The sequence below is a fragment of the Eumetopias jubatus genome, unplaced genomic scaffold (genome assembly GCF_037043125.1).
Source record: "Eumetopias jubatus isolate StellerSeaLion01/CBP00866 unplaced genomic scaffold, mEumJub1_p1.0 scaffold_17, whole genome shotgun sequence".
Lineage (NCBI taxonomy): Eukaryota > Metazoa > Chordata > Mammalia > Carnivora > Otariidae > Eumetopias > Eumetopias jubatus.
In genome coordinates, this window is record NW_028274823.1 from 32,901,891 (window position 1) to 32,921,031 (window position 19,141).

Here is a 19,141-nt window from a genome sequence, read left to right on the forward strand (position 1 = left end):
TTTATGAGCAAGGAAGGGGGAAGGAACATGTTGGCAGACTAAAGATATGAAGGGAAGGGAAGCTTAGTAGAGAAGCCAGGCAGTAAATATGACAACAGCAATGTACCCAGGCCAAATGAGCCCGTGGCATTGAAAAAGAGGGAAAACCCCTGGGAGGAAATTCTGACTTAGGCCTTTCTACTTCCTTATTTTTCAAACAAGGGTGGTTTTTTTTTCCCCCTTCCCTGAGATCTTCCATCAAAATCTACGAATAGCCAGAGGCATTTTAATAGGGTCAATCAGGCATTAAGAATTCGAAGAACAGCAATAATTTGGTCTACTAGCTGATGAAACACAGTTGGATGCATACTCCAGATGACATTTCAGTTTATCATCATGTGAAATATTAAAAATTCCAAATGTGGTCTCTTTTTCAAAATGTTTCCAAAATATTTTCCAAAGTCACATCAAGGTCAGATAACATCTAAGTGGGAGTCACATGGAGGGGCCATTCCCTCACGGGGCACTGGGGAGGCGACACCATGCACTCTTGGCTGTTCTTTTGTGAGCGTTCATGGAAATTGGCCCCGTGTAAGAACTGAATGTAGAAGACGGGTGGATGGATGGGCTCTGAGTGAAGGCCTGAAGGCCTCTCTCTAGTAAAGTACATGAGAATGAGCTTTATGAGCTCTATTTTCTTTCTTTTTTTTTTTTTAAAGATTTTATTTATTTATTTGACACACACAGAGGGAGAGAGAGAGATAGGGAGAGCAGGAACACAAGCAGAGCGAGTGGGAGAGGGAGAGGGAGAAGCAGGCTTCCCACTGAGCAGGGAGCCCGATGCGGGGCTCGATCCTAGGACCCTGGGATCATGACCCGAGCCGAAGGCAGACACTTAATGACTGAGCCACCCAGGTGCCCCATGAGCTCTATTTTCAATAGTTCTTGAGGCCCCTTTCTTGTGTTTGGGATAGGTGGTCCTGCCAGCTGAGGGGGCACGGTGTGTGCGTTCCCTCGGGTTATAAATCCCGAGGGGCCAGAGGCGTATCCCTGCTTCTCCAGCTCTTCCACAACCCCCAACACAGTGTTCTTCACGTACCAGCTTCTCAGTAATTCCTCCTATGTGATTATGTCTCCGTGCTCACCTATTTGTGCTTTATCTTGCAAACTAAAATAAGACATACCGAGGGCAGGTCCAACCTCTATTTACAGAGTACCCCGTAGGTCCAACAGGAATTGTGGACTTAGAAATGTAGTAGGTTCTTAATAAAATAGATCTTCGGTTCGCTCTAAGGCAATAAGGAGCTTTGTCTTACGGAGCCGTAATGTCCAGGCAGGCGAGCATCAGCCTGAGCGGAGGCAGGCAGGAGACGCTTGGGGAGCTGGCCGGGGGTCTGGCGCTTCCCTCCAGGCCTGCCCTGTCCCAGCGGTGAAGCTCTGCCTGTCTCTCAGTTCCTCCCTCGTGATTGTCTGCTTTCTGTCTTGGGGGGAAATGAGGTACAGTGGACAAGGCCCTCTGGGTCCCTTCTGTAACTTTGGAAGATGAGATTTGGGCAGTAGTTTGTCATTTGTCTCAATCTGCCTATCTGGCAATGGGCAGAGGTCCTGAGAATTCAGAGGTGAGTGAACAGCCTCTGGATGGGATAGAGTATAAGTCAGTGTGATTATGCAAAAGCAATGCCTAGAGGCATGTCACAGGAGTGGTGGGTCTGTTTCTTTCCGTCTCTAGGCACCGCTGGTGTGCCCATCTGTGCAGCGTATATAGATGCAAGTGGGTGCTCTTGGCTGTGGGCCTGGGGCCCTTCACTGAGCCCATAAAATCAAGGGGCTCTGTCCTTGTCCCATTGGGAAAAAGAGAAAGTCATTTAGAAATGTTAAGATGGAGTCCCTAATTCACATCCTGGTTCTGAGCTTATAAATTGACATTATATAAATATGCCATCACCTTTGCCTACAGATTTTCCCCAATGGCATCAATGTAACCACCTATACATGCTTAACTGAAAGAAGCCAAAAATGTGCCTGTATTTCTGAGCTTCTCGGGGAGGCCAGCCTCACTGTGACCATCGGCCCCAGGTTCAGGAGTTGGGGACTGACCTGTGTGTATGTTTGTGCAGGTCGTAACAGTGGGGCCTGGGACGCTAAGTCACCTTCTCCTGCTGCACCATCCCCGCTGCCCAGGGCCAGGTGAGTACCTGCTGTGCAGGATCAGCTCTGTGAGATGTGAGTGGATGGTCTCCACCACTGCCGTGGGCAGGGCCTGCCTGGAATCCACAAAGGGGTCCTGGCTGAGAACCTGGGGGGAAGCCGGTTCTTTTCTATTTCCATCCAGAAGAGCACCCCAGCTCAAGCTCAGATATAGGTGCACCTCACATCACAACAGGTGTGTTCCTAAAGAGTGTGGAAATGAAGCCCCACTGCTCTGTTCTCCTCCTCCACGCCCATGGCATGCTTCAAGTTGGACGAGGGGGTCCCCTGCTGAAATTAAGACTAGCAGCCTTTCCTCCCCTAAATTTTTAGTTAAATCTTGAGTTCAATGATTTGTGTTCATTCAGACAGAAGCTCCAGCACCTGAATAATTTTGAGACCCACGAGCAGGTTCCATCTTTGCTTTCTCCTCCTCCGCTTCTCTTTCAAGTAGGTAATGATCTGTAAACAAACACATGTACACCCAACCGCTTACACTGGATGGTTTGATCCAAGCCACACTGTCGAGGTTCCTTTCAAAGGTGAAATAAGCAAGTCATTTCTTCTTTTTCTTTTTAAAGATTTGATTTATTTGACAGAGAGGGACACAGAGAGAGAGGGAACGCAAGCAGGAGGAGTGGGAGAGGGAGAAGCAGGCTTCCCGCTGAGCAGGGAGCCCGATGTGGGGCTCGACCCCAGGACCCCGGGATCATGACCCGAGCCAAAGGCAGACACTTAACGACTGAGCCACCCAGGCGCCCCAAGAGAGTCATTCTTCTTTATTGAATTTAAAAGAGCTTTGTAAACTGTTAGGAGATGTAATAGGTTAATATCACAGTGACCCCATAATTTTATACCGATTCAATAGGATATTTTAAAAGCACGCTTAAATATGTGCAAAGCTGGCCTGCCTGATTATAATCGTAATTCTGCTTCTGTGTAAAGCAAAGACATTTTTTAAAGATTTATTGATTTATTTTGGAGGGAGAAAGAGAGAGAGTGGGTGAGAGAGCACGTCAGGGAGAGGGGCAGAGAGAAAAACTTAAGCAGACTCCGCGCTGAGTTTGGAGCCTGAGGCAGGGCTTGATCTCACGACCCTGAGATCACTGCCTAAGCTAAAACCAAAAGTCGGACACTTAACTGACAGAGCCACCCAGACACCCCAAAGCAAAGACATTCTTAAGTTCAAGGGTCTATTAACCAAAAGTTCTCCCTTGGCTCAGCTTTATCACTTTGGGCAAATCACTTAATATCTCTGAGCCTCAGTTTCCTAATCTCTAAAATGTAACAATAGTATCCATTTTTAGAGGTCACTGTGAGGTTTAAATAACAGATGAAAAGCCTAACCCAGTGCACTTAGGAATTTAGTGTTCTTCCCCCAGTCTTCCAGCTGTCAGCCAAAACCAAAGCAAGAGAGAGGGAGAGAGAAGGTGGGGGAGAGTCTTTAAAATAAATGCAGAAGAGAAGCATATACCCTTAAAATATTAGATTACATTCTCTACCGGAACCAAGGCAAATCAGGGCGTTAGCTCAGAAAACCCCTTCAGGACCACAGATCACGGTGGTTTTCACACGTGTTTTGGTCTTGGATTTCTCTGTTCAGGATGAAATCCTAGTAGAGAGTAAGTCACTTGAGCAGGGGCAGCAGTTGGCCAGGGAGGTGCTGGGGGCTGCCTCCCCTGCTGGGCCATCCTCCTGTCTCCACCCGCGGCCCCAGGCAGTAGCCCAAGGGTGCCCTTGGAGGCTGGGAGGGCTCTGCATACACGCTTTGGAAATACTGATGGTAGTACTCATTTTACAGACAATGAAACTTAAAGCTCCAACGGGCCTCGCAGGCGAGAGAAAGAGGCCTGAGGTCACAGAGTAATCAGCCGCAGAACTGGAAGAAGAATTCAGTTTCCCGACTCCCTGGCAACTGGCGCTTCTGTTTATCCCCAGTTAACTCTTTGCCATCTGTCAGTGGACCCTATCTGAAGCTAGGAGGATCACGGCTAAATCCTGTTTCCATCCCCCTCTGCCCTTCAAGGACAGTCGTCCAACACACTCATATCACGTTTATTATTCTAGTTTAAATTCGAGAGTAAAATGATAAGTAGTCAGCTCCACTTTATCTTTATTATGCTTTAACAAAGCCCCATCTCTTTATCCCCCAGGAAAAAACCAGCTACACCCCTGAAGACAGTAAGTTAATTTTGCATTTAAATGTGTTTCATATTTCCTGCAATGCTTATGCTTATTCCCTTATTTAAAGCTGACAATGCTTCCGGCTAAGGTGAAGGCCGCAATTTTAGCAACTGAAGTTGCTGCCCAGACAGTCCAAGAGAAATTCTGCATTCCTGGTTAGCCAGGGAAGATGCTGCAGGGGAGGAGCTCATCCTCACTTGACTCAGCGTGGCTTCACTGAGGGCAAGCGGCAGATCCAAGGTGGAAGCCAGGCTCCCTGCCTCCGCTGACATCTGCCTTCCCCACGGGGAGCCCCTGAGCCTATTTTCCATCCGCTGGCCTGGGAGCTAATGGTGTATCAGGCGCATATAGGTCTGACTAAACTCAGATTCTGGCCAGAATGCGGGGAACCTGGGCCAGCCCACTATTTGAGGAAGCCCACCTTGACCTAGTACCTACTCCCTAGCCTAACATTTATGGTCACTTAGCAAACACTGAGGTGGGGCCCTAAGACCAAAGCCAGATGCCATTTTCCCACTGTGCAAGCTGGTCAGCAGCTACTGGGGGTCACAGTATCCGTCAGCCCTGTTGACTGAGCAGAGAGAGAAGTCCCTACACCAGGATGACACTGATCCTTCCCTGACCCGCTCCTAATCCATTGTCGTGGAATGCAAAGGTTGGGCCGGGAACTGTGTGTTTTTTATTGTTGTTCTTGTGATTGAAAGAATAGCTATGCATCAAAGAAATGTCCTCCCCAAATATTTATTTTAATAATATTGCTTTGACATTTATTTCTACACTCCATTGTATTAAATATCCTTGCCTTTTTTTTTTTTAATAGACTCCAGTTGCCTCTTCACAGAATGCCGCAAGTGTTTGTGAAGGTAAATCTATATTATTCTGAAGGACGAGTGTGTCCTCTTAAAGTTATTTGACTTAAGGATTTGTACATAAGTGTGTTTCTAAATTGCTCTCACTATTTATAAGGCAATTGTATATTTGAAACGCAGTTTTCTAAACAAAATAGCCTTCACTTTGCAAAGAGTAGTAAGGACCTGAGCTTTCGTGTCAGTGTCTCTGGGGCAAGGCTATGGTCTACATGCCCCAAACCTGCCTGTTTGTAGACATATGACTTGCCAGAAACAGTGCCATGGCCTTACAAAGATATGAAGCCTTATTCAGAGCCATTCACGTATCTTAGAACTAATAGCTTTGTTAAGGTAATGAAATTTTTAAAAATCTGTTTATTTGAACAAGTTATTTTACTAAGTTTTCAAAAATAATGTTCTCTGAATTCAAATGTCTGTTTTAATATGTCTCCAAATGTTTTCCTTTGTCTTATCATAGCCTAAAAATCTTACATATACTTTTAATTAGAATTTTCCCATTTAAAAAAATATTCGTATTTGAAAAATCCTGGAGGGGAAAAAAATAAAAACCTAGAAAGAAGTAAGAATTACCCATAATCTCAACACTTAAAACACTATAAAGAAGTTAGAGTCCCGAACCCATCTAAGTCACTAACTGAAGCTCCCCAGTGAGTGTTCTCCCCATGTCCTGAGTTCACGGGGGCACATCTCCATAAAATGTCCTGGTTTCTCTGATGATGGATGGTGGACATTTTCTGAATGTGTCCTCCAACTTGCCTGTCTGCTTTAACTGCTCCACTGGGGGTTATTTATATCTGTTTCCCACATCTTTTTTTCTCCAGGCTATTTCTGAGGTATCCCTCCCTTTCTGCTGCTGTCTTGCTTTCTTTCATCTGCCTGTCCTTTGAGGCTTTTGCCTTGCTGTCCTTCCATTCCTTACAGTCTTCCATGCCTGCTGAGCAGGGAGCTCAAGTAATAGTGGAGTGTTAGGGTAAGCTTCTGCAGGAAGTAGGCTCGACCCTGTGCAGATTCCACTGGCTTCAGGGGACTTTGAAAACCAGCAGAGAAGGAGCTCATGGCATGCAGCTTGGGTGTCCTTGTTGCCAAAGGGCTCCTAGGGCAAGAGCTTGGCATGCCATCAGTTTTGTGACTTGTTTCAAGAACAAAGGCAACCATCATCCAAACCCAGTGCAGGTAAGCAGCCTCTTCTCACCTAGGAAGGAAGGAAGGAAGGAAGGAAGCCTCCGGGACTGCAGAGGCGAAGTGGGGTGGTCAAAGCTCAGCAGGCTGTGGGAACCAAGTGTGTTTACTGTTTCTCCTTCTGAAATTACCAAGCTGTAATGTCATGAACAAAATATCTCACATGGTCGCTCAAAGTAACTTGACCTAGACTTAAAACATCCTTCAGGGATTCAAGGCTTCCAAATTTCGCTGCATTACAAGAAACCCCGAGGTCTGTCTTACCATTTATTTGGATCTTTGAGTTGATATGACTTTTATTCTTTTTGGGTTCCTGTAATGGAAGACCAAGAGTTCACCTTTCTTCCATGTGGGACACACACCCATAGACACACCCAGATTTTAACACACCCCGGACCAAATTTGAGGAAGAATAAAGCATTAGGATAATTTATAATCACATTCATCAATGGTTCAGCAGTCAGGTTCACTGTGTTCAACATAAATTTCTTACATTTCAGGTTACACCCATTTCCCTGCGTACCAGTTATAACTCCACCCCTTCCTCTCCCACTCAGGAAAACACAGTGAAATGCAAGTGAGATGAACATTATTATAGGGCTGACCTTGAATTTGCTCGGGTAATTTTTCAAAAAGAGTCGATTATTTGCAAACTCTGATATTTTACCTCTTACCAGTAAAAATTACTTATACCACCTCTTGTGACTAATGAAGATACGCCAGGGTATTGGAATACCTGTGTGGGGGACACCAGCGTGGTTCAAACTGGTTTGTCTCTGGCTGCCGCCTATACTCACACACTTAAAGGGCCACCCCATAGGCTGAGTCCCCATGGGTACTGCTACAGAATGGAAAGGTGTGCCTGTAACATTGCTTGGTAGGAGTCCTACTCCTAATCGTGCAGACACATCACCAGACAGAGAGGTGCATAAACAGATGGCATCCTGGTGAAAGCCATGTTCATGGGAAGACATCGGACCGAATCCGGTTCTTCTCAGTTGATGTTGCTGGGTTTGGACATGGAGACAGACATTTCATTCTAGCCTAATATGAGCATTTTCTTAATGCAGAAAAACCTATACCTGCTGAGCGCCACCGAACAGCTAGCCACAGACAAGAAAATATGCAGTCATCAGTGTTTCCTCCTGCCCAGAAGTAAGAATGCTTTCCTTTAAAAATGTTTCCCTAACACCTGTTTTGTCACACTGCATAGTGACACTGGCTTGGTAAAGATCTGACATTTCATTGCACTGCAATTAAATTTTTTAAATTTTAATTTAATTTCCATTCAATTAATTAACATATAGTGTATTATTAGTATCAGAGGTAGAGTTCAGTGATTCATCAGTTGCATATAACACCTAGTGCTCATTAAATTTTAAAAGGTGTTGAATAGGAAGAAAACTTTCGAAGAACTGCTTAGAATCACAAAGATGTAATATTTGGGTTAATTATCAGTCTTAACTAAAATCTAACGCTTTAGCCAAGTCTCTTCCTTTTTAAAAACTAAAGGGGACAGTTTTACTTACCTTGAAGGTTTTGATGCCTTTCCTATTTTTAGATATGTTTTATTGGCCGTTTGTGTTGACTCCTTTGGGATGCCCCTGCTCAGAGCATCTTTGGTGCAAGCAAAATGTCAAACTTACTCATCCTGTGCTTTGCCCTTTAATTAATCTGACCTTCTTCCTTTCAGACAAATCCATCACAAACCCATACCTCTGCCAAGTAAGTACAATGAAGTCATGGAAAGTAATATCAGGTTGTGGGTAAGGCTGGATCCTTGTGTCTGAGCAACATGTCCATCTGGAGGAGGTTAGCTCCTCTCTGGCTTGTTTCCTTTTCTGTTAAATGGAGCCGAGAATATTTATTTCATAGAGTTATTTTCAAAAGTAGATAAATCTGGGATAATTTTTACTTCTTTTTTAATATTGATTGAATATTTCGCTGGTCATACTGGTCATATTTTACATTTAATTTTTTTAATAAAAACAGTACAACTATTTTCAAAATAAGAAGATTACATACCTGGTATAGTGCTTTGAATACAGAAGGTCTGCAGTAAATGATAGCTATTTAAGTTAAAGCTCAAGTCATGCTAAGGGCTCCACCAGATCCTACACACCTGGTCCCTTCCTTACCTGCTGGCTGACTCCATCCCTTGTTCTCCCCTTTTCCCTCCACACTCCAGGCACAGTGGCCCGCTGTCTATCCCTCAAATATGCTAGGCGTGTTGCTATTACTCCTAGCTGGAACATTTTTTCCTGAGATAGCCACACGCCTCCTCCCTCTCTATCTGCAGATCTTACCCAAGTGTCACCTCAGTGAGGCCTTCCTGATCAGCCTATTTAAACATACTGTTTATCCAAGACTAGTCCCCAACCCCTTCCCTGCTTATTTTTCTCCATGTATATGGCTCTTAATATTGTACATATATTTACTTATGTCTTTATTGTCTATCTCACTCACTCCATTAAAATTTAAGCTCCAGAAGGGCAGGGCATTTTGCTGTTTTGTTTGACTGCTGTATATCTATCCCCAGTGTTTTGATCCATGGCAGGCACACAGTGATGAACGAACAAACGAATGAATGAATGAATGAATGAATGCAGTGAAGTATTTTCTCTATTTCATGTGTCTCCACATACAGACTATAAACTCCTTGAAGAAGTTTATGCCATAAGGCAGCAATTATCAAATGTTTTGGTCTCAGGGCCATGTTAACACTCTTAAAATCATTGCAGACCCAAAGAACTTTGGTTCACACGTTTCTTTCTATTGATATTTAATGTAGTAATTAAAAACAGACAATTAAAACATTTATTAATCCATTTTTAATTAAAACTTATTTTTTCATTTAAAATATTAAACTTGGGGCGCCTGGGTGGCTCAGTCGTTAGGCGTCTGCCTTCGGCTCGGGTCATGGTCCCAGGGTCCTGGGATCGAGCCCCGCATCGGGCTCCCTGCTCCGCGGGAAGCCTGCTTCTCCCTCTCCCACTCCCCCTGCTTGTGTTCCCTCTCTCGCTGTGTCTCTGTCAAATAAATAAATAAAATCTTTTAAAAAATAGATAAATCAAATATTAAACTCATTACATGTTAACATAAATAACATTTTTTTATGAAAAATTACTGTATTTTCCAAACAAAAACATGTTAGTGAGAAGAGTGGCCTTGTTTTACATTTTTAAAATCTCTTTAATACCTAGAGTAATAGAGACAGCTGATTCTCATATCTGCTTCTCTAGTCAAGCTGTTCCAATGTTTTTCTGGCTGAAGTATATGAAGAAAATGGGGCTTCACAGAGACAGGGATTTGGAAAAGCCCTCACAACCTCCCTGAAAGAATCCTGGGGATTCCTGGGGCCCCCAGACCATGCTTTGAGACTTTCTGGCGTGTGTGTGATTTCTCAGTGCCGTGTGACCCCTGCCGCCCCTAGCACAGTGTTGGAGTGGAGTGTAGGCACACTAACTGCTCAAGATACACTGAAGACCATTGATTTTTCAAATCCCTTTCAGGATTTCCAGAAGGGGGAGGCTCAACTGTGGATGGCCTATTTTCATCTAACCCCCATTTGTCAGAACAGGTATGAATGAACTCTTATTGTTACCATTAAACTGCAGGAAAGGGAACGTCTTCTAATGTCTTCTTATAAGGAGTTTGGGGTGAAGCTTGAGGACAGACGATATTTTAGGTCAGCTTGCGAGTTGTTATTTGCTGATGGGTACAGAATGCATTTTGTTTTCAGGGATTAAGACCCTGCTCCATGTATTCCAATTTGTATTCTAGATGCCCTAAGTAACAATTTGTGTTTCTTCAAGACTAGCAAAGAAGTGTGTTGTTTTTATTGTTCTTCCTCTCACATAGATCCTATTTAAACTGTGTAATTTTCTCAGAATAGATCTGTGGAGGCATATGATATTAAAACACGTACAGCAGCACAGTTTTTAAAAAGACAGAGAAAGAGCTCTGTGTGCCCTTGGGCAAGTCTCTCTAAGCTTTCTCAAATGTAAAGAGGGATGAGAGCATTGTATCCTTCTTGCCTTTGGGAGTAGTTAAAAGAATCCAGTAAAATAATATTTGGTAAAAACCCTTCGGAAATCGGAAGCACTCCACAAAGCAACAGCCGTAAGCTCATGATAGACAGGGAACTTATAACTTACTTAGGAGAAAGGAGTAAATGACTCAGGAATCTAGCAGGATTGTTTGATTGATTGATTGATTGATGATAATGCTCAAGTACTAAAGTTAGCAGCTAAGGCCAAATGAGAAAAAAGTCATTTATATAATCCTGTGACTGATCAAAGGAAGCAGAAAACTCATTTTTAAATCGCTGGTCCAAATATAGTTAGGTCTGTCTTGGTAATGCAAAATGGGACTTTGTTTTCAGTGCACAGAAGGTGCCGTGTTATTGAAGGACCATCTCATGCTTAGCAATGCCCTCCATTTCACAGGAAGCGGACCTTCACTGCAAGCCATGGTACGCTGGTGCCTGCGATCGGAAGTCTGCTGAAGAGGCTTTATACAGATCAAACAAGGTTTGACCATTTTTAAGTCCCATATGCTGCTCTCAGCCTATAATAGGCACAGCTGTCCTCCAGCAATTGGCTGACTAAGGAATTGCAACGATTATGGATGTAGGCATGTTTTTAATTTACTTATTCAAGAGCAATTGCTATCCTCTCCTCTCTCTAGCATCTCCCTCTTTGTTCTTCCATCTCATTTCTGCTTGTCCTTTCTCTGCAAGGATCCATAGGCCCCACTGTTCTCCAATCAGTGGGAGAGAAGAAGGCTCCAGGGGGAGATCTCTGTAAGGTTTGGTGCTACATGAGATCTACTCAGGAGTGAGAAGTAACAGGCTATTTTGGATCAATCATGGGTTAAAAGATTGAGGTCAAGATGGCAAAAAATACCTGGAAGTAAATTTTTGGCGAATCTAAGCCCGATCATGTAGGAACACTAGGATCAGTTTGGAAAATCCGAAGTTAAAATGCCACTTCTCCCTTTCTTTCTCTTTCCTCCTTCCATTTTTCTTCACTTGCACCCTACTTGGCTGGAATATATAACATTAATATACTAATTTTTGCTACCTTTGCTTTAGTCCTAGCTCTATAATTAACTATGTTAAATGCTTTCCCATCAATCCCTTTGCTGGCTTCCCCAGTTATCTCTTTTTGTTTGACAAAGCTCACCTTGTAAGAGGTTCTCAGGAAGGACTATATTTACATTATTCCCCGAGTTCTTGCACATTCAATCTGATAACCTGGAGGATATCTTGGCTGCTTATAAAATCCTTGTCTTGAGTTTTTAAGTGCTGCTCCACTGGATTGCCTTGTTTTATAGTATGCTTTTGAAAAGTCTGATGCTAATGTTATTTTCTTGCCCTTATATATAACTTCATATTTTAGTCGGAAGACTCTGTAGACCGTTTGTTCTTAAAGTCTAATAGTTTTCCAGAATATGTCTCTGAGTTGACTTTCAGGTCAATTTTTTCAGATAGATGGAACCCCTCTCAATATATATAGATTTAAGTTTCCTCTTATTTCTAACACATTTTCTTAAATTCCAGTCTTAAAAAGTAGTTCTGTTCTATTAATTTATTTTTCTTCTTTAAGAACCCAAATTACATGCATTTTGGACCTTTTTTGTCTTTCTTTCATTCCAACCACTCTGACTCTATTTGATTCCTTTTTTTTTTTTTTTAATCTCCTTTTTTTCCCCCCTGTCTGGGTTGCTTCCTTGCCTTCCTTCAGTCATTTATCATATCTTCATTTAAAGGTATTGTCCCTTGGGCATCTTATAATGTCTTCATTTCTGAAATAGGTTTGCCTTTCTCTTCAGTTTCCTTCCTGAGTTTGATCAACTCTTGTTGCATTTCTTCTTTCTGCTTTTCGTCCATTTTTTGTTCATAATTTTTGGATTTATGATTCTAGAATATTTAATCTATTTTTTAAGTTTTTAAGTTCATTTATTCATTTTAAGTAATCTCTACAGTTCATTTTAAGTAATGAGGCTCAAACTCAGGACCCCAAGATCAAGAGTCACATGCTTTTCTGACTGAGCCAGCCAGGCACCCCTAGAATATTTTATAAAATATTTATTTAAATTGTTGTGTTGTTTTACAGTTTTTTTCTGCTTCAAGAGAGTTTTCATCAACTGAAATGTTTTGATTCCCAATTTCAGCTTTCTTCTCATAGTACTTTTGAATGAATTTGTTTCATATTTTTTTATTCATAGGTAACTTGTACACATGGTTCCTAGTTCAAGAGTGCTCTCTACATTTAATCTTACTGTGTCCCTTCATACATTTCTAAATATATAAACATAGCATCTTATTTCATGCATCAAAAAGCTAGCATTGACTTCACTCAGGATTTTCTATAAGTATATATTTTACTGAAGTATTTTCTTGGAAAATAATAAACTGTAATCAATAATAAAAATCATATAGCTCAGTAATTACCTTTTGAATATAACATAGGTATAACCTGATGTATAACCTGTGAAAACCTAAGTAATACTCACCATAATGTGTTTTTCTTTTAATAAACAGGATGGATCATTTCTTATTCGGAAAAGCTCTGGCCATGATTCCAAACAGCCATATACACTAGTTGTATTCTTTAATAAGCGAGTATATAATATCCCTGTGCGATTTATTGAGGCAACAAAGCAGTATGCCTTGGGCAGAAAGAAAAATGGTGAAGAGGTCAGTAACTTCTCTTTTAATCCAACTCTATAACTATGTATTCAGCACAATGGTATCACATATTACATGCTAGAGAAGGGGAGAAAGGATACAAGAGTACTTGGTGCAAGGCTTGCATACATGTCATGAAAAGAAAAGAGTACAAGATAAAATACTGTGTTCAGGCAGCATATTCGATGAGAAAACAGAAAGGAGGAAAGACTTATATGACATAAAGGCTGCATCTTAGTCCCTTTATCCTGTTACTTAGTGTACTCTGATTCAGTATTTTGGTTCAGTGAAACATAGAAATCAAAGTTGAAGTGTCAAGTAGAATCAAGGTCAGTGTCCAGAGTTCCTAAGTCAAGAACTAGGATCTCAACTCAAGTACCAAAGTAGATGACCAGGGAAGGATCAGAGGAGGTACAGAAACTTGTGTTGAAATATTAGACTATAGCCCTTGGACCAGAATGAGCTTTTGGGCCTGTAGCAAGAGAAAAGCATTAGAGTAGGTCTTGAATACTAACCAAATATGAAGTCCAACTCCTCTTTAATCTGGACCAAACTCAGTGCTTACCATATCTCTGTTTAGCCAGCTTGTTTTGATAAGAAAACCCTGAAATATGGGCTGGAATAATCCATAAATGGTCAGAAAGGGAGTGAAACTTGTTCTGGTCTTGAATGATAGATTGAGTTTGAGTAGGTAGAATGAAAGTTAAAGATGAGAAGGAGGAAAGTGGAAGGAACAATCTAAGCCCAGAGGAGATAGCATTTAAAAAATTCTAGTTAATAAATATTTATTTTCAATACTCTTTCAGAAAGAACTATACTCATTCCAAACCCAGCACTTGTTAGAAAGTGTTTGAATTGTTAAAAAGCATCATAATTGCTGAAGTGTTTGTCCTCTCCACTAGGTGATACCAGGGACTAGACTAGGTCTTGCTCATCTCTGTATTTCCAGAACCATAGCTGAATGGCTGCCTTCTGTGGATACTTGATTAGTACTTATTAAATGAGTGAATTTATTTGTTGATTGAGTGATTACAGGCAGGAGAGTTGCATTTGTAAAACAAACTGGTAAGGTCTATGTCAATGAGTATATTCTTTATTTCGCTTTTTTCTAATTGTGGTTAAAAAAAACTCGTATCTTAAAATTTACCATATTAACCATTTTTAAGTGTATAGTTTAGTAGTATTAAGTATATTTACAACGCTGTAAAACAGATCTCCAGAACTTTTCATCTTGCATATCTGAAATTCTATGCGCATTGGAAACAGCTCCCCTTTTCCACTCTCTCCCAGTCCCTGGCAATCACCATTCTACTTTCTATTTCTATGAATTTGACTACTTCAGATACCTCATATAAGTGGGATCATACCATGCTTGTTCTTTTGTGACTGGCTTATTCCATGCAGCATTATATCCTCAAGGTTCATCCATATTGTGTAGTATGTGACGGGATTTCTTTCCTTTGTGAGGCTTCGTAGCATTCCATTGTACTGTACACCACATTCTGTTTATGCATTCTTCTGTCGATAGATTTTTGGTTATTGTTGATGACTACTGTAAATAGTGCTGCTATGAACATGGGTGTGCAGATATCTCTTTGAGACCCTTGCTTTCAGTTTTTCTGGATATATATCCAGAAGTGGGATTGCTGGATCATATGGTAGTTCTATCTTAAAATTTTGAGGAACTGCCATATTGCCTTCCATAATGATTGCTTCATTTTACAATCCTACCAACAGTGCACAAGGGTTCCAACTTTTCCACATGCCCACCAACACTTGTTACTTTCTGGGATTTTTAAATAGTAGCTATCTTAATGGGTAAGAGGTGATATCTCGTTGCAGTTTTGATTTGCATTTCTGTGATGATTAGTGATTTTGAGCATCTTTTCATATGTTTGTTGGCCATTTGTATATCATCTCTGGAGAAATGTCTATTTGAGTACTTTGTCCATTTTTAAATTGGGTTATTTGATCTTTTGGTTTTGTGTTGGTAGGAGTTCTTTATATATTCTAGATATTAACCCATTATCAGATAGATGATTTGCAAATATTTCCCCCATTCCATGAACTGCTTTTTCATTCTATTGATTGTGACCTTTGATGAACAGAAGTTTTTAAATTTAATGTAGTCTTATTGGTCTATTTTTGTTTTTGTTACCTGTGGTTTTGGTGTCATACCCAAGAAATCATTGCTAAATACAATCTCATGAAGATTTCCCCCTGTTTTCTTCTAGGAATTTTATAGCTTGGGGTTTTATTTTGCTTTTAATAAAGTCTAAGATAATTAGAATATGCAAAACTCTTGAATCTGAAGTCACAAAAACTCAGATCAAGACCAAACTTGGGTTTTAAAATATAGATTGCATTATCATTTAATACCAGTTAAACTTTAAAGAACTGTCTGCTTTTTTTCCCTACTCACAAAAACCTTCATTCTCACTGAAACCTTTACCTGACAGATCTTTTAAAATAAATGCTCTTCAGTAGTAATCAGTGTAATAGATAGTGGCGATCCTCTTAGGACAGAGTGACTTTGGATGGATGGTCTCATTCTAAGCTTCCCCAGGCAGGAGTCCAGTACTTCTAGAAGAAGCTTAAGGGTGGGAGAAGGAGCTGTCCTGTTTAGAGGTCCTGAAATTCTCTTAAATTTTGAGCTCCCATAGAGGCTCTGGACTCTTGTTCTGCTAAGGAAACTCTGGTAAACAGGGATTCCTCTGGCCTAAAGAGTCTTTGTCCCTACCACAGGATGAATAGAACTTCAGCCCACTCCCCACATATCCAGCCTATAGATACCAAAACAAATAGTATATTATTATAATGGTATCTGGAAGTGCTGACAGGGTCCATTAAAACTCTTATTTATATCCATAATAAAGAGGTTATTTCTCCCATATACTGAACATTTGAATGGAAAATGAAAACTCTGGTTACATGATATCAACAATGTGGATATCATGAAAAGTCTCTGCCTGTATTTGTGTTTGGGTGTATATGGTTAGAAAAAGAAACCAATTGATTAATTGTTTAACTACTTTATGCAGTTGTTTTGGCATTATGTAAATATGGTATTAAGTAATTTTATAGCTTTGATATATGTTTGCTTTATTTTATGGACCATGAGATTTTGAGTTATCAAACAAGTTGTTTTTCTGTCTATGTATGAATATCTCAAATACAATGAATTACTGTAGACTTTTTTTAAAAAAAGCACTGAGGGGAAACTGCAACTAAGTTATGCTCAATTCTGCATTCAGTATGCCTCAACTCTGCTCCCTACTTCACACATTTCAACTCCACTCAACTCCCTATTCAAACATTTCAATCTGCAAGCACTCCAACAAAGAAATACTCAAAAATATTCAGGGACTGGAATGACAGAATGAGATGTTTGTGTAAGTATAGCAACTCTCTACTGTGTTTCCTGGGTTCAGAAAACACTTTTTCACTTGGAATCCACTTCAAAGAGGCCATGCCATTTAATTTCCTAGTTCTTTAGTCCATCAACTTAACTTCCAACTGCATTCAAGTTAACAACATGCTATCCCAAGCAAAAAGGATGAATGTCTTTATGAATATCATAAAAGAATTTCATTGGCATTTGCAAAAGGGCTGAATGATTGAAGAGCAAGTTCAGAAGTAAAGAGTAAAGATACTCGAAGGTCCCTGTCTCTCATCTCTCCTCCCTAACCTAATATTCAGATAGCCAATTATCTAAAAGACAACTGGTATTTCATTTGAAAAATTTGACCAGTATCCTGAATATTTGATTCAGGATATAGATATGTGGAAGTTATCCAAATAATTAATTAAAGGATTAAAAAACTTTTATTCTAGAAATTTGTCTTTGTATGAAAAATTAAAAGACCATACATCAATTGGTGATAATTGCTAAATTTATGGCAGTGTTGCAAAACAATTACTGCTTTTTTGAAAATGACTCTAGATGCATTTATGTATGATTATGGGCTTGTAGCACTTTTATATAATCAATGCATTTCATTTCTTGTTCTGTGTTATATTTATTTTCTCTTTCATTTAAAATTTTGATAATTTTTCAGGAGAATATTTGTGATAACCTTAAATTAAAATCCAGGGACAATAGGAATTAACACACAGGAAAATAAATATGTATGGTAAAAGCCTAGCATGGATTCCATTATTAATTAAATCTGAACTAATTATTAATTAGCTCTGGGAGCTAGAGCAAAAATGGAAATATGAGAATTTATTTTTTTTGAAATATGAGAATTTATAAAGCTTTCTTTATTTATTAAAAAGGAAAACAAAAACAAAACAAGCATGAATTAATCTGGGAAATAACTCTTTTCTGATACTAAATTCTAGGGTTAATTTATTACATCAGTTCTTGTATCTAAGACTTGTGCAACATAACAGATAATCTGTTTTGTGAGGAATGTAGAGAAATTCAGTGTGTGACAGTTTTACACTTGTTACTAAATAAAGTCATTAAAATATTACATCATAACTCAATGAAGTAATTTCTCTAAGTGGTTACACTAATTGAGGCTGCCAGTGTTTTTAGTGTAACTGAATATAGGCGAGGCCAGAGTCAGCCACCTCGAAGATTCCAGCCTTTGTTAAATTAGACTTTTTTGGGTAGAATGTCAGCTGTAACGTTGACTAACTTGAGAAAGTGGGAGAAGACTGGAGGAGCAGAGCTTAAAGTTAACATAAATTCCAATGTTTAATTCATCTACGTTTTCTTGCTCTAGTACTTTGGAAGTGTTGCTGAAATTATCAAGAATCATCAACATAGCCCTCTGGTTCTTATCGACAGTCAGAATAATACAAAAGATTCGACAAGACTGAAATATGCAGTTAAAGTTTCATAGATTTTTTTGAAAAAGGTCAACATCATTGCTTCAGACATTTTCCTTATTTGTACTTTGAGAAAAAGTCCCCAAACTTCGTATTTTGGATTCTGAATCATCCAGTAATAGGATAGAAGGTGGAGGCAGCTACTGAGGTGGTCATCCATTGCTTTATAAGAAGCTCACACGGACTTGTTCTATTGCCTGACCTGATGAACTGTGAATATTTGGTGAGGTTGAGTTATCATGCTACTAATATTCTCCAAATAAACATCTTTATTTAAAAGAAATAGGTGTAAAGTCTTTTTAGTCATGTAAGAAAATAACACTCTATTTTCAAAATAAGAAAATAATACTCTTGGATTAAAACAAAGCTGCTGGAAATTTGGGTCGCGACAATGGTCACTGGTACACTAATGTAATGTCTACTGCCAATACTTGACAATTACGTCTTGGTTGAAATTGTAATGTGTAGAAAATAAAGTATAGATAATGTGCAATATTTGTAAGTACAGATTAAGGGGGATGTCCATTTTGTGAGTGGGAAACTGCAACTAAGCCATAGGAGATGTATATAGATAGGAACTTTCTAGAAGTTCTTGTCCACAATTATGTTGTCAGCTTTGCTTATTAAAAATAATTATACCCTCTTTGATCTGCATGTCTATTAAATGGGCCCTAAGCTTGATATGAGGTTCAAAGGGAGATGAGAGAAAAACTAGGGAAACATCCCACAGAATGAGAGCAGAAAAGCAGACATTGATGAACACTAAGGAATGAAAGAGATACCATTATGAACAGTCATATCCAAGGTCTTAGATCACCCCAGAAATGTAATATAGTTTGTCATATCAAAGCTTTTCATTCTACTATGTACTTTAAACAGGCACTTAAATGATAAAGCAACTAAATAAGAAAAATCTAATAATTAAGTGAGGAATACACTTGATCACTGAATAAGATAGCAAAATCTGAAAAGATTTTGAATAACCAGAAGGCAGTATTTCAGAGTAACACACAGGCCCACTTGTAAAGATAATTGTATTTCTAGCCTCTAGAACTGGGAGATGATGAATTTCTGTGTGTTTTTTTTTTAAGTCATTCAATGTATAATACTTTGTTATGGTAGCCCTAGGAAACTAGTACAATCTGTATACATTTTTGACAGTGAAATCAAATATAAACGGGTTTTGGAAATCTTGTATGGAAAGGTTCTT

General features: G+C 39.7%; 1 protein-coding gene across 6 annotated transcripts in view; it reads left to right on the plus strand.

Annotated features, from left to right (window-relative positions):
* BLNK (B cell linker) overlaps positions 1-18,214 on the plus strand; it is a 73,560-nt gene extending 55,346 nt beyond the window's left edge. For all 6 annotated transcript variants that reach the window (XM_028098801.2, XM_028098803.2, XM_028098802.2 and 3 more), the window contains 9 exons: positions 2,097-2,166; positions 4,320-4,347; positions 5,171-5,213; positions 7,469-7,553; positions 8,092-8,123; positions 9,911-9,978; positions 10,847-10,930; positions 12,946-13,101; positions 17,826-18,214. In XM_028098801.2, coding sequence (XP_027954602.1) covers positions 2,097-2,166; positions 4,320-4,347; positions 5,171-5,213; positions 7,469-7,553; positions 8,092-8,123; positions 9,911-9,978; positions 10,847-10,930; positions 12,946-13,101; positions 17,826-17,945 — 686 coding nt within the window. In that variant the 3' untranslated portion in view covers positions 17,946-18,214. The remainder of the gene's footprint in view (positions 1-2,096; positions 2,167-4,319; positions 4,348-5,170; positions 5,214-7,468; positions 7,554-8,091; positions 8,124-9,910; positions 9,979-10,846; positions 10,931-12,945; positions 13,102-17,825) is intronic.
* The last annotated feature ends 927 nt before the right edge of the window (positions 18,215-19,141 follow it).